The sequence below is a fragment of the Pygoscelis adeliae genome, unplaced genomic scaffold, assembly GCF_000699105.1.
Source record: "Pygoscelis adeliae isolate BGI_AS28 unplaced genomic scaffold, ASM69910v1 Scaffold32, whole genome shotgun sequence".
In the NCBI taxonomy this organism is placed as follows: domain Eukaryota; kingdom Metazoa; phylum Chordata; class Aves; order Sphenisciformes; family Spheniscidae; genus Pygoscelis; species Pygoscelis adeliae.
Genome location: NW_008824368.1, coordinates 3,536,344 through 3,551,649, shown reverse-complemented (window position 1 = coordinate 3,551,649; position 15,306 = coordinate 3,536,344). Strand labels below are relative to the sequence as shown.

The window sequence follows — 15,306 nt, the reverse complement described above, 5'->3', positions numbered from 1 at the left end:
CTTTATGGGGGCCAGGCTTGTGGAGAGAGCATATATTTTATCAGATAAACCTGGGAGAAATGAAGTTCTTGCAGCCCCTTGACTGAAGCTTCCTATGAACGTAATGGTCCCTAAGAAGGAAGGTGCAGGGAGAAAGACAGGAGGGAGGAGTAAGATAGAGAAGCAGAAACGCCGGAGCAGGCACAGTAGCTGAAGTGGTATGATCAACATGGTGCTGTTTTCCTCAGGAACTGGATCCTGCAGTGTAGACCAGTCAGTCTCACCCCCGTCCTCAGCAACTTGGAAACCTATATCGTTATAAAAAATGAGCAATTGTTTTAACTTCAGAAAAAAAACCACCTACTTTTTCCTTTGTTTTTGACTTGACAGAGAGTCTTTGGACTTCGGTTAACCTAATCTGAAACCAAAAGTTCGTTTCTAACGTACAACCTGTCAGAACAGACATCCAACATAAATTCTTAAAATACTTCTTCTGTGTACTGTTATGCTTAACACTTTTACAGTCTTATAAAGTTTTCTGATGTGAAGGAAGCGTTACTTTTACATATCAGAATATATTTCCACAGCTGAAGAAATGTGCAGGCTTCTAATTCCAGTTTAGTCCCAGTAGTCTTTTAATACAGCTTATATTGTAGAGTCACTGTCAAATATTTTCATTTTTATGGTCTGAAGGCTGTGTTGAATGAAGTTTTCCGAAACTGGCCTTTCGGAGAATCTGATGTCCCGTGGTCTAGTGGACCGGTTCTTTTTTATTGAATTTTGAATTGTATCTGATGTAAAGTAATAGACTATAGGGTCAAAACAGCAGTTTGAAACGGCAATGCACAGAGTGATGGGGTACATAGTCCTGACTGCAGTTACCACTGAACAATTAATCCAGGTCTGTGTTCTCATAAGGGAGTAAAGTATTAAGGTAACGTTATAAGGCACAAAGCAGAAGCAGAATATCACCAAATGGACAAAAATCATTTTGAGTACCTTTTTCTTGCTTAATTTATTCCGACTTAATGTAAGCGGTTTATTCAAAGTCCGTAAGACCATAGTAGAGCAGGTCATGTTCAAGATGAGTGGAATAAAAAACCCAACTATTTCAATGAAGATAACAATCCGGGATAGGTAGGTTTTCCATGTGTCCTCTGAAAAGTTTTCAAAACACGTTCTTTGTTCAGTATTATTACGGCGGTTAGTAGACTGGAAAAAGCTTGCTGGTGTGCTGCCTGCTAACACGGTTATCCATACTGCAGCGCAGACAATTTTTGCGTTCCTTTTGGTTCGGAGAGTCTTAGATTGAAAGGGGTGTACTATAGCTAAAAAGCGGTCTACGCTTATGCAGGTCAGAAATAAAATGCTCCCATACATATTTGTATAAAAGAGGGTGACAGAAATCTTGCAGAGAATGTCTCCAAATGGCCAGTTTCTCGCTACAAAGTAATAAATCCTGAAGGGTAATGTAAACACAAAAAGCAGATCCGATATTGCTAAATTAAGCATGTAAGTTGTAGTCTCATTTTGCACTTTTAATGTACAAGTGAAAATGTAGATAGCAACACAGTTTGCTATGAGGCCAAGAACAAACACCATACTAAAGATACACCCATATAAAGTATATTTAAAGGAGTCCTCAGTGGAACAATTAGAGCTTACCATTATAATGGTATGTTTAAAATTCCTGTGATTTGGAGGTTTCTCTGGTATTTTTATTGCAATTTTTTTAAAATTCCAGAAGAACTTGCAGATGTATTTGAACTGTGTGCTTTGGTAAGTTTGTTGCACTGTAAAGCTTCAGAGAAGAAACACAAGCTCTGTAGCAGGGGAGTACATCTCCAGCAGTAATCACCAGCAGGTCACTCTTCTCTTCCAAGTGCTATTTGTAATCACATAGCCAGTCTTCGAAAGTCAAAAAACATATAGTTTGTGGCAGATGAGGTCATCCCAAAGCTTGCTTAGTTCCATTTTCCCCCTCGAGTCGATGAAGCTGTTGTAGAACTTTCTGCCTTATTCTTGGCTGCAGATCATGATGGCAAAGTCTTGTCCATCCAAATTTACTGGGAACGTATGCTTTAGAAAACGATTTCCCGGACGCCGCAAAGTGTCGGCACTTGCATTTCTCCCTCAGCCTTCTTTCTGTAAAATGAGCTTTTCGGCTCCTCGGAGCGCTTGCTCGCTCGCTCGCTCGCCCCACGGGCGGGAAGCAAGCTGCTTGCGAGGGCAGAAATGAAATTCCAGAGCGTGTTTGTTCCTGCAGAGCACGGCCCTCACGTCCTGCGCCCCGGCAGCCTCTCGCCAGCCCGGCTCCTTCTGGAGAGGAGAGAAAAGAGCTCAGGCAATTTGTAGCATGACATCACAGGAAGAAGAGGTTGGACTCGCTGAGGAATGGTTTCAATTCAGTTTGTTTGCCTTCCCCTAATCTGATAATGTGTCCGCTGGGACTGTACCTTGCAGGCGTGCAAATGGTCACCAGCAGAGTGCTGCTGCTGCAGCTGCAGCCTCCTGTTAACTCTTTCCGTGCTCCCTGAAAGGTCCTTTGTCGACGTTGCTGGAGTCCAAAAGCTTCATCACAAAATCTTTTTCTTTGGTTATGAGGAGACTTTTCAGTGTCTGAATAACTCTCGCGCCTTAAGGTTCCTATTTTTCTTTGGAGATAGTAGTAATTGTGGGATTTTATATTTTATGTAGGATTGAACTAACGTTACATTTTTATAGATACCTTTGCTTGTGATAGATACATTAATCACCAGGAATCAGCTGAGTAGTTCTATCTTGATTCCCTCAATACACCAGTACAAACTGCAGGAGGGACAAAGTAACATCGATAGGTAATTAAATAATTTCACTAAATATTTACTGAAAGAGAGAGGCATAAAGATTATGAACCTATGGGTTGCTCTTGGATATTCCCAGGACTGAGATGTGTTGCAGTGGGAGGAGAAATTTTTAACTTGTTCCGTATTAGAAAGCATAACCCAAGCTCTAGTTCTAATCAGAAAGATGGTTCTTTTTACAAAAAAAACTTCATTTTTAAAAAAATTTTGTGGTACAGAAAGCATTTTATTCAATATGTAAGCACAGAATTAATATACCAAAGTAAATACTGCACTATGCAATTGTTTCTAATAATTTAAAGGAGGACAGTTATCGCACATGCACAGAATACTCCCATTAGTCACTGATTAATGAAATGAAAACATGTTGTAACTAATTAAATTGTTAAGTAAATATAAAAAAAGCAGCTCTTATTGCCTTTAGGGGCAGATATGAGATAAATCTCAGTTTAGACAGACTCATTTATTTAACAACAGCTTGGATAGACTCAGTTCTGGCATCAAAACCTGTCTATTTCTAAGTCTTAGAATAACAAATCTCTTCATATCTGGCTGGGTGGCATGGTTCTTTTGAACTAGATTTTAATCGGTTGTACCTAAGCAAGGCTCTGGGCAAAACCTTTCTAGTCTGCTGTAAAGGAGAGTAAATAATAGCACTTCACAGGGTTTTGGCATAGTTTCTTAATGTAAGGGATGTCAGACAAAATTCAGAAACATGCAAAAATGGGTCTTGCTTATTTTATTTCAATTTTCTTGATAAGTTTCTTCTGTGAAACTTTCACCTTGATTTTTGAGGTGAAATCAAGCAGTTTCACTTCAATAGGCTATAACCACAAGAAACCTTTTTGACTATTTTTGAAATTTATACTTAACCGTAAAGCGTAGTGCATTTTCCATTTCTAAGTGAGCAAGAAATGAAAATGTGAGCTTGGCAGAGTCTCTTGTGTATCCACTTTAACTTGTACCTTAGCATAAAGTTGCCTTACCTGGCTTTCCTCACAAAAGCAGTCATCACACGTGATTAAATTTTGTTTCTATTGCCGGCAGACTTGCATGGTGAAAGGGGAGTTTTCCTGCAAGAGTCCCCGAGTTCTGCACTGGGCTGTGGGAGCTCTGAGCTCGCTTTTCCTGCTCCGGCTTAGTTTGCACAGGAAAACTGTGTGGGGCAGGCTCAGTTACTGGAGTGAAAATCCCGGAAGTATAGAAATTGGACATCACATGTCAAAACCTCAAGCAATAATTCACGTTTAGAGAGAGAAACTAATGGAAATGAGTATGTCTCTCTTATTCATTAGTACTTGATTTTCCGTTTGGGCAAAGGTGTGGGTGCACAGAGACGGGGTGGGGCTGTCTGACCAGGGGCGCTGTCCATTTTACCACGGTAAATGTGCTTTAGAGCAATCGTGAAGGTGCATCCTCAGCCTTCAATTCATCCATCGGAGCCCCTGCCTTGCTGTGGCCTGTGTTGTTGCTCCTGTTACGAACATGGGCACTACTCAGAGCTGTATTTTAGGGGCTTGGGTATATGCTTATGTTGTCTTTGGGACTTTCTCTTGCCTCTGCACCTATTTGGTACAGAACAGTATGTGCACTTTACACTAATTCAAGAACTAAGTGATATTTGTATACTTCCAGAAATAGCATTCAGGTGCAGGTTTCTCCACCTGCAGAAGAAAATTTGAAAACCTTGAGTTGACAGGTTTTTACTTCGTATCATGTTTCAGTGAGGAGGTGTATGAGTGGGCAGTCTGAGTCATTTTAGTGTAAAAGCGTGAATGGCAAAGGTGAATTGCATACCCATTCTCTTAATTTAGACATGGTTGATTGTTATCAAGCAGTGTTTTAATTTGTGTGAGCTTCTCCGAGCTGAAGAACCTGTGTTAGTGCACCGTGAGCCGTGGGAGTCAAGAGCAGCCTCCCTTCTGGCTGGGCTCCAGCGTGAGCGGGGAGGAAACTTCATCGCGCGCTTTCCTTTCGTTGGATCACATTTCAAGATGTTGGGCTCTGTACCGTCAGATTTGGAAAAGCCTTCAGTAAGCCCCAACGCTTTAAAAAATAAAATAAAAAAAATTATCAGTTATTATGGAGGAAGAATTGACGTGGTAATGACCTTGCTTATGCTCCTTCACCATGGGCAAATTTTCCTTCGTGATGGGGAGGGAGGGTAGGCAGGAGGAAGCAGCTGCACGGAGGGCCCTGTACGCTGAGGTTTTTTTTCTCCAAAGGAAACGATGCTGCCACTGCAGGGAGATGCATATGTAAGTCTGTCTGCCTTTCTGCATCAGAGACGGGAATGAGTTAGGACCTGTCATTTATTGCTAGATGAGCAAAGACTGCATTTCCATCAACAGGCTTCCTGTGGCTCTTGAAGAGGCATCGAAGGCAGAGTGAGCATGGGCTCCTTAAAGCTAAGAACTGATGAGATGCTTGAAATCATCTCTCACTTCAGCAGTGAACAGATTTCGTACACTCCTTCAGTCAGTTACCACTTAACTCTGCTTATGAGAGTTTAGATATACCCGAGTTTAGATATCTAGGACTCTTTACACCCTTGAGTGATCTTGGATTTGTGTGGCAAACCTATTCCAGCATTGAACAGGGTGTCAGAAGGAAAAGTCCTTATAACCCTAGCAGTGTGCTAGTAGAGCGGCTGTAGGACACTGCCACCAACAGCTGCTGCTTCCTCCTACCCCTACATGACGTAGAGTTGGATACTTGCTCTCCTCTAGGACATAGGGGCAGGATCTCTTAAATTCAGAAGTCCAAGTTGAGTGGTAAAGAAGTATTTCACTGAAATAAAACAAGTACTGGAAGGCTTTCCAAGCCTTCGGAGTTGTTTTGGCCAGTGTTGTGTGTTCCTCTGGTGTTACCCTAGTCTTCAGTGCTGGAATCAAACAGAAGTTGGAGTCAAAGGTGAAATGAATTTTGAACTTGTGTACTGCATTTAGTCTGGTGCTGATGCTACTACTAAAAGCTCTTTCTTACTTTAGAGGGAAAAAAAAACCTTCAACATTAATAACATTGTAATAAATTCTTACAGTGCTTCCAAAGCTAGAGTATGCACTGTTAAATGAAGGTTCTGAGATGCACAGAACGCTGTATGTAACTCCATTATTCTATAACTAATGTTACTGCTTTTAGAGGCACGACTGTATCATGGTGCAGGCATTTGTTCTTACTTTGGTTAAGCAAGCTTATGCAAAAGAACTTGTGCTATCTGTTGCAGTGAAGACAAACCCTGGCAGGACAGTATTTTCTTTGCCCTAAGTGTTGTTATTAATCTAATAATTTTCAAGGGTTTTAGCATTTTCGGTCTATTTACTGGAGTTTCTCTTTGAGCGTGTGTATGTACAGGAAGGAATTTATTATGGTTGAGACGTAGGGCTGGGAGCCAGGAAGTCTGTTTCTGGCTGTGCCACAGTTTTTCTGTTCCAATCCTGGCAAAGTTTTCTATGACTTTGTGCTTTAGCTGCCCTCCGTGTAAGAGCTAGTTCACTTCCTCACTGGGATGCGAGGCCGTCTTAATTGTTAAATATAGTTTGAAGTCCTTGGATGGAGAACCGATTATTAACTATGATTTTGGGATAATTACAGTGGCTAGTGAATGTGATAAAAATGTAGGAAGATTAAAGTTTTGTATTCTTAGATTAGATTCCTGCCAAGCAAAAGGATCTATTAAAATACTTCACTTGATTCAACTCCATAAGTCTATGGGGAAGTAGGTGCAGGGAAAGCAGGGCTGGGAACTTCGACCTCCTGCCTTTCAGGAGCTGCCTGCTCAGACACTCATAACTCACTTTAACACTGCTTCTGGTAAGTGGCTTACTGCCTTCTTAAAATGCAATGATGGTGTCCACCTACGGAGACAATGTGAAGTAGTTAGCATACTGAAAATTCCCTTCCCTCCCCTTAAAAATTTTCCAGTGTAATAGGCAGGGCTTTAAATGAGCATTATAAGACTTCTGGTGAAAAGACTATTTTTATCTAGCCAGACTACTCCTGCATGACTATTGCATAGCCAGTTAAAGACTCCTCCATATCAGGAAATTTGTTAGCTTAATGCAAATGAAACTAAACATACAAATTACAAGTAAAAGTTAAAAGCAAACTGTAAATATTTTCCGCTGAAAGTTTGACCTTCTAGAACCAGTTTTCCTAATTAGGGTTTTTTTTACTAGTTATGTTCTAATACATAGCTGCCAAAAATCTTTCAACTATTCAAAAAAAAAAAAAGGGCAAGAGAAGCTAAAGTATTTGGGCTGTGAGTCTATTAGGTTGTCCAAGTTAAAATAATTTCTCTGTTTGTAATTGCTTAAAAAGGGAAAAGGAAGCTCAGAATAAAATGAGCGTTCTTCATTCCTGTGCATTTGAAATGCTTCTCTTTTTTCTTTAGAATTGTTTAAATTTCCTTTATAGGAAACACAACTGTTCCTCTCCTGCTTGCAGAAAGAGGAAACAATTTCTCTCCTTTTGTATAAATTCAGGCTGCTAGAGTCCTTTTTTTTCCCCTCTGCTTTTGGATTCGCGGAAAGGATGGCTTTTTAAACCCAAATATATGTATAGCAAATATATGTATTTTGTTCTTGCAGTCTCTCTAAATAACTTGAGAACAACGGATTGCTTTGGTTCTTTGTTCTTAAAAATATGTGCAATGAATGACAATCATACTTTAAGAAATGCAACTTTTAGTCAAATTCTAGTTCTGAAACACTTCTTCACAGTATTTGTTTGTCCTGTGTGAGTAAGCAGTTTCTTTGAACCACTTCAGTTAGTTATATGAAGTCCCTTCCTTGCTGTTTCCTATACTGTCCTTTATATACCTAGTATTATAAAGAGAAGTGGACTACAGAGAACGTGTTTTTACTTAAGGAATACTATGTAAAAGCTGATATAGCCAGAAAGGAAAACCAAGATGTGTTGATTAACAATTTTTAAGCAACTAAGAGGCAAATAAGTATATACTTCCTAGCTGGAAGCCTCTCCTTTGAAGTGGAATTTTGGATCCAAAGTGCTGCTGTTGGGACTGTGTCCAGTTGTCACCGTATCCCTTAGCATAATATAGTCCTTCAGAATACTTACAAGTCTATTTGAGGCTTTCTAAATACTCTAACTTATGGGGGAACTTCCTAAGAGAATGAGAAAATGGGAGTATCTTTAAAAATGCTACTAATTTGACATTCTTTTTCTTGTTTCATTTTGATTTTGCGTAAAAGTGTTTTGGAGCAGGGTATTGGGAAAAGCTTCCCATGCACAGTGATGGAGAAAAGTGCAGAACTGTGTCCTGGAGTTTGTCATACAAGTTCTGAAGATATTTTTAGAATATTTCATTTCAGAAAATATTGTATGTACTCCCTCTGCTTAGATTTTAGAGCTTGTTCTTTGCATTATTTGGTTTGTTGACCACAATAGTTGAGACAGAGATTGAAAATACGGGATTAATTTTTTAAGGCACAATTCTGCAAGTTTGATAGTAATTTTTGTGATAGCACTAATAGAAATGTGCAGTGACTAACGGTAAAAGAACCTTTGTCATCTCAAAGGTCCAGTTAATGCTAATGAACACATTAGGCTTACCTGGAATTATGTAAATGGTATCATGGAATATGCAGATTGGTTGTTTGCATTGTAACTGCTCATGTGTATTTACAGCAGTGTTTTAGGCCACTAACAGATGACTGATAAATACTTGCATGAAGGTTCTTGAGTTGCATTTTTTGTGTAACTCATGGAAAGTCCCAGTAGCGTAACATTCTCAAATGTTTTGATGTGCAAAGTAAATTTTTCTGAGAACGCGATTATAACAATATCCAGAGGGAGCAAGCAATAATTGGATAAGATATTATCAACATGTCCATTTGTTATCTGATACGTTTAAAATGGTGGTCCCCACCTCCCTCTAATATATGCAGCAAGCGCAGGTAAGAAATGCCACACCTACTTACCCCTCCCTGCAGCCTCAACTTTAAATTCTTCATTTTCTGTAGTTACGAACAGTGTGCGTGTATGTGTGCCAGGGGTTGCTGATTTAAGCCTCTGACCCTTTCTGTAGTCTCACTTTAAGGGAGACTATATAATTAGAACAAAATACCTTAATGAGTTCCTGAACTCTCATTTGCATTTTTTTGAACTTAAAAAAAAATACGTGTTTATTGAATCACTCAGCAAACATGATTGAAATAATGTCAGTATTTGAAATTTCTCTCCACCTTATATGCAGGAAATAAGTTAAATGGCTTTCCCTAACACTGTGGCAAATTCTGGCTCTACTCAAGCTTATACTTTCTGAATCACAGGATTAGAAATTCAAAGTTTAACTGAAGTTGGCAAAAATTTGCCAAATGTTCCGTGACTAGAAATTCTTATTCAAAATACTTCGCAAGTGCAAAACATGACTGTTTTATGAGGAAAAAAAAAAAAAAAAACAGCTGCTATAGTAAGCAAATACTAGGAATGATAGGAAGGAAATGGAAAAGCTTCATGCATTATTTTGGAAGCTATTCCAAACATACAGGATGAAATGTGTCAGGGGAACAGAACTTGTAGAAGGACATTTGTAATTTGTTTAGTTCTAAGGCAATTACTTTTTATTTTTCAGATCTTTAGTGTAAGTTTTTGCCCAACATGTATTCTCTGGCCAGGATTGAGGTGGGCTGGTTCTGTGTCAGGATTACTGGTGTTTATCTATGTAGTTCTTGACGATGTATTGCACTTTCATGCCAAATTACTTGCAACCACCGCATTAAGTGCTTGCAGCCTCTTGCAGTTTTGGCCGAACGGAGGCCTCTGGCTTTGTACGAGAGGATTTTAACCTCTACTTGTCAGAGACAGTACAAAGCCCACAGTCACATTCCTATTCTCTTTTTTATAAAGGATAACATTATGAAGCTATTGAAAGAATTTACCAGTCATTCAGTAAGATTTATGTGAATTCATATAGTTTACAAAAACCCTATGGTATTAATTTGATTTCTTTCACAAAACTGGAATGTAAGAAGTTAGGGGGAAAAAAAAGGTTTCATAAGAGTTGTTCAAGCTGGTAAGCTAATTAGTATAGATAAATACTGACATGAAAATGCTTGTCGGGGGAGAACTGCTGCCAAAAAGCAGAACTTGGACTTGATTAATGTGAAGAACTATTACTTTCTAAATGTGTAAGTCAGCAAATAACCTCTTTAAATACCGCATTGTAAGGTCACTTAATTGATTATTTAGCGTATCATTAGTACTGGTAAACATTAATTACAAGTACTTCAGCTGACTTCCCCACACACACAACTGCTCTTTCCTTCTAGCCCACATCCTGAAGTTTTACAAAACAAATTCAGTACTTTATGAACTTTTTTATTACATTGTTGACCACGTTTAGCAGTTGTATTTTCAGTGTGGCAATCAGCTCGTACCTAGGAGGTAAGAAAGGAGAAGTCAAAGCTTTGGAGGAGGGACAAAGGACACACTTCTCAACATGATATTTTAAAATTTTCTGCTGAAATCTTGGAAGGAATGGAGTGAGGCTCTCAAATGCAAAAGACATAGTGTACATTAGAAAAGGAAAAGCCATTTTTTCATCAGTTAAGCTTCTACAGAGGTCTGAAGGTTGATCGAAAGAACATTTGTCACAAATGAACCATTTTCACTTGAATCTGTGCTGTTAATCTTCCTGGAAGGGGCAAGGTGTTTGGGAGACATCGGTTTGACCCTGGCAGGAGAGGGGAGGCTGGAACCCATGTCTCATGCTCTGAGCAAGTGCTGTTGTTATGAGGGATTTCTCATCCTTCGCTGTAAGAGAGTGAGTCCTCTGAAACAAGGTGTTTAGCCTCACAAAAAGGCGCTACATTGAGAACAGAAGCTTTTCCATGTACTTCCCGGTGAGCCGTCCATGCAGTAGGGTTTGGTTCCTCCAGGTACCTCCAGTGGTGGTATTAGAGTGAGATCCAGGTAGTGGTGTGCAGCATATGCTGTCCTGCACACCCCTTACTCAGGTTTCTGGGTTTTGTCAAACTTTCTCAGCTGCTGTCTGTGGTGGTTTAGTGGTTCAGCGGTATAGATGGAAATAGCTTTTGGCTACGCAAGTCCCTCAAATCTGAGGTAGAAGCAGTAGTATTGGAAGTTATTAGCTCTAAGTTTCAGTAGTTATCGGTTACATCATCTTTGAAAGAAAATTTTGGTTGATATGGGGGCAGGGGACAAGAGTGAGCGGATTAGGTACCCGCTGTTTAGGAAAGACCACAAAGGCCCTACTTCTGCTTACAAATATTACCTTAACTCTCTCTGTACTTCTTGAATTCATTGGGTTCCGATATGGTTTTTATGATTGACTTAAACAGTTTAAATGCAGGCGGTGGCTCGAAGTAATCCTACTGCCATCCCTTCAGGCCTCTCTCTCTGCTTCTTCCCTTGTGCTGTGTGTATGTATGCACTCAGCTGAATGAGGAGAACTATTTGATTTAAAACTAATCCTAATAAATATATAATTTCCACAGTCATAGCTTTGCTAACGCTAAAGCAAGGGATGGAGCACAAAGTGCAGATGTGTAACTTAGGGAAGCACCAGCGCACTTAAACTGGTTTAAGCCGATTGTGAAACTGTGTGGTAAGTGTTGTGACAGAATGTTCAACTTTGAGGCTTTCAAATCTTTATTGTTTTGACTCTTGGCCAGACATTAACTTAGTGTTGGTTAAACCATGTGAAGTTTAAAAGCCTCTGCAAAGCTCAAGAGTGAGATCTATGCTTCTGGTCTACCACCCTATAATTTCTTTTCATGTAAACGGTTTGGAATAGTGATATTTATAACATAATAAAAAAGAGCTATGTAAGCCTGATTAATTTTTCCACAAAGGAGGATAAAAATGAGGAGTAATACAGACATACTGTGCATAGTCATGCTTCCATTTGAGATGAATAGGGATGATGCAGGATGACAGCTTTGTAAGGCAAATATCCGATCTGGACTCCATTGAAGATGCTCTAAGTTTTCTTACTGACTTCAGGGTGGTGGATGCTTTGGGCCGACTGTCTTCAGTATTGGTATTGTTACAGTTATGTTACAGTCTAAAGACTCATGTCAACCAGTCTAGAGAGTTAGAAAATCACAGACAAATATGCTACAGGTACCTCATGTCATCTGCAGTTAAAACAGAAAGAATAGAGTCGGGTAGCAGAGAGAGAAATTCAGGTTCTTTGAGATTGTCATTTGTGGGTCTAACTTTAGAAATGCCTTAATTTGCAGCCTCTTATTTCAGTGGAAGTGAATGGTAAAACCAGTCTTGTTTTTGCTATGGCTTAGTCATTGATGTATGTGCTTCAGAATAGCTCTGGAAAATGCCCACTGAATGACAAATGAGGAATTTGCGAGATACTTAAGTTCAAAAATAATAGAGAAGTCTACTTAGCAGAACTCCTACTGATGGATTGTTGCACCTAAGTTGAGGTGCCTTGTATGAGCTTTTCTTAAACAGGGACGTTTATATGAAAGGCTTCTGTCTGCTGTTTTTCTGTACTTGTGGGCGCATGTTGGACAGTAATACTTTACATATTTGCTTTGGTTTCTATGCAAGTTTTATATCGGTGTATTTGTAGTGAAGTCAGTGGAGCTGCCCATAACAGATACCACACTAAATGGGCATTTTTCTTTACAGTGAAAGTGAAGACAGAGTAATATTACATGCAAAACAAAGTAACTCCTTTACATTTGACAGCTGTTTCCATGCGTTCTTTGTCTATCTTCCTCTGAGACAGCAAAAAACTGGAATGTATAAATGCACAGAACAACTTAAATATACATATCTAAGAGTGAATCAGTGTGAAAATAGTATGTTTCCTTGCCAGAAGCAACATGCTGAAATTTCAAGGTCAACTTGTGTTTTTTAAGTCTTCTTTTTATTCTCTAAATGTTCTGAAGCAGGCAGTTTTTCCTTATTAACAAACAACAAAAATCTGTAGTAGCTATGACTTTAATTTCATGGAAATTTTACTACTTTTAAGATAATCCTTTTAGAGCTCACCTTTATAGTAGAGTTGATAAAACTTTTTTTTTTTTTTTTTAAAGTGAACCCTTTGTTTCTGTCCCTCAGCCTTTCTTAAAAATGATTTTCAGGTTCTGGTGGGAGGGAGAAAGGTGTTGGGAGATCTGTATAACTGGGATTGGAAACTGTTTATTTAATCCATCTGACCATGTCGTGCATCTGCACTATTCTTCCTGCACAGACCTGTCAATCAAAACGCACTTTTAGTTGCTTTTGCTATAGCTGTGCTAGCTGTGCTTAAGGCCGTAGGTGTAGCTGAAGTCTTCATGCCTGCGAGAGATAGGTCTTACTCCATCTCTATACAGTTTGAGCATGCTAAGCTTCAGTATTGCACCGTGTGCTGATGGCAGGAAATGATCAAAGTAGAAAGTATGTGAAAGGTAGTTTTAGGAGAAATGGCTGAGCTGCAGTTCAGGTTTGTTTTTCTAGTGCAAATAATAGGAGAAGCTGTAAAATTCAACAGACTTCAAATTGCATCATGCTCTACGTAATGTGCGACCTTTACACACTCTGGAGTCTGAGAGCTAAAGGGAAACATTTTGGGGGGCTACTATAAGCCTAGTGGTTTAAGATTCCTTGGAGGGAGAGGAAAGCTTCCAAGTCATCCCAACCCTCCTGCATTTGCTCAAGCCATAGAAAGTAAACAGTACCGAGTTCGACATGGTTGTATGCAACTTCAGTAAAACAGTGTTCAAATATTTCAATTAAATCATGCACAATGTTAGTTCATGGCATGATCAAGTTTTTAAATTAGTATGATGCCTTTTAAAACACTGAACAGTGAGCTTCTATTTTTGAAATTGCTGAAAGAGATACCACAATTTGATTGTAGAACTAGCAGGAAGAGTTCGAAATGCTTTTTGTTGGAAAACATACCGGCAAAATGTAAGGTTTCTGTGGGAATATGTTGCAGTGAAATTTCTTCCAAAAAGACCAACTGAATTAAAAAATCTTTAGAAGCTAATTTCATTTTCTTTAAATTTCAGGAAGTAAAACTAGGAGGAAAAGACTTAAATTTTCTCAAAATAGGATGTAAAACATAGTGGTTTCGTCAAAAACACTGGAACTTTGTTTTTTGCTCTGTTTACAAATGACTGAGACTTTCTCACAATAAAAATTCAGAGAGCTTGAATAGAAAAGCACTTTGTTACTGAAGGATTTCACATTTTTTCTTGTGGAAACAGCAGGATATTTGTAATTTAATGAGATCAAGGGAAACATAGGTTTTGATCATTTGGTAATTTAATGTACCTTGTCAGCTAAATCAGTTTTACTGCTTTGTTGATAGGTGCTCTTCCTGTATTGCCTAATGTCACTGATTTATTACTTCAGGGAGAGTCACGTACATTCTTTTCTCTATGTGTTGCAGTTTTTAATTATATGCCAATAGAAATACAACCAAAAGATAAGTGGTGAAGGAGCAAGTGTTGCATAGAGGAAGGAGACAGCAGAGGCCGTGCAAATTTCTTGATTTTCAGAAACACATCTACTCCCTACACTCAGAAATATCTGAGCACCAAAAAAACCCGAAACCATCAAAAGTGTTCTCAAAATTTTGACATTCTTTTAGGATATGCTACTTTTTTAACTTTGTCATTTTAAAAGGAGGGTTGGCTTCCTCATTATCTTTATGAAGACCCAAGACCCACACGCCCATGTCTCAGCTGGGCAACCTTGCTTTTAAGTCCCCAGTTGGGTGCATGCTTCTCGGCCAGCACGGCTTTTGTAAAGCACTTCTGAGGCAGCTGGTTGTCCTCATGGGTCTTGCAAGGAGCCTCCAAACCTAGTTCTGGCTTCAGGTTCTAGAATGGGTGGGCAAAGGGGCTGCAGACGGGAAGACTGGATGCTGAGTATGGATCCTTCACTGCATATATGTGTAGCACAAGGCCTTCCCATAGGGAGGGAAGTTTTTGCATCGGTGCTATTCAAATGTGTTGTGGTTTAACCTCAGCTGGCAACTGAGCACCACACAGCCGCTTGCTCACTCTCCCCTCCCCCAGTAGGATGGGGGAGAGAATCCCCCCGGCCCCAGTAGGATGGGGGAGACAATTGGAAGAGTAGAAGTGAGAAAAACTCATGGGTTGAGATAAAAGCAGTTTAATAATTGAAATAATAATAGCAATAATAATAATACACAAAGCAAGTGATGCACAGGTCAATTGCTCACCACCCGCCGACCGATGCCCAGCCAGTCCCCGAGCAGCAGCCCCCCTGGCCAGCTTTCCCCAGTTTATGTACTGAGCATGACGTCACATGGTATGGAATGTCCCTTTGGCCAGTTTGGCTGTGCCCCCTCCCAGCTTCTTGTGCACCTCCAGCCTTCTCAGTCGGTAGAGCATGGGAAGCTGAAAAGTCCTTGACTAGTGTAAGCACTGCTTAGCAACAACTAAAACATCGGTGTGTTATCAACATTGTTCTCACCCTAAATCCAAAACACAGCACTGTACCAGCTACTAGGAAG

At 39.6% G+C, this 15,306-nt stretch overlaps 3 protein-coding genes across 3 annotated transcripts in view; 1 reads left to right on the top strand and 2 right to left on the bottom strand.

The window, feature by feature from the left end:
• RB1 (retinoblastoma 1) overlaps positions 1–15,306 on the top strand; it is a 91,552-nt gene that overhangs the window by 51,236 nt on the left and 25,010 nt on the right. The gene's annotated exons all lie outside the window — the stretch shown is intronic.
• LPAR6 (lysophosphatidic acid receptor 6) lies at positions 625–1,647 on the bottom strand. The gene has a single exon (XM_009319958.1). The coding sequence runs from the start codon at positions 1,645–1,647 to the stop codon at positions 625–627; it is 1,023 nt and encodes a 340-aa protein (XP_009318233.1).
• Positions 1,928–3,834, bottom strand: LOC103913468. Its single transcript, XM_009319962.1, is given in 2 exon segments — positions 1,928–2,633; positions 3,809–3,834. Coding segments are annotated over 2 exon segments (732 nt in total).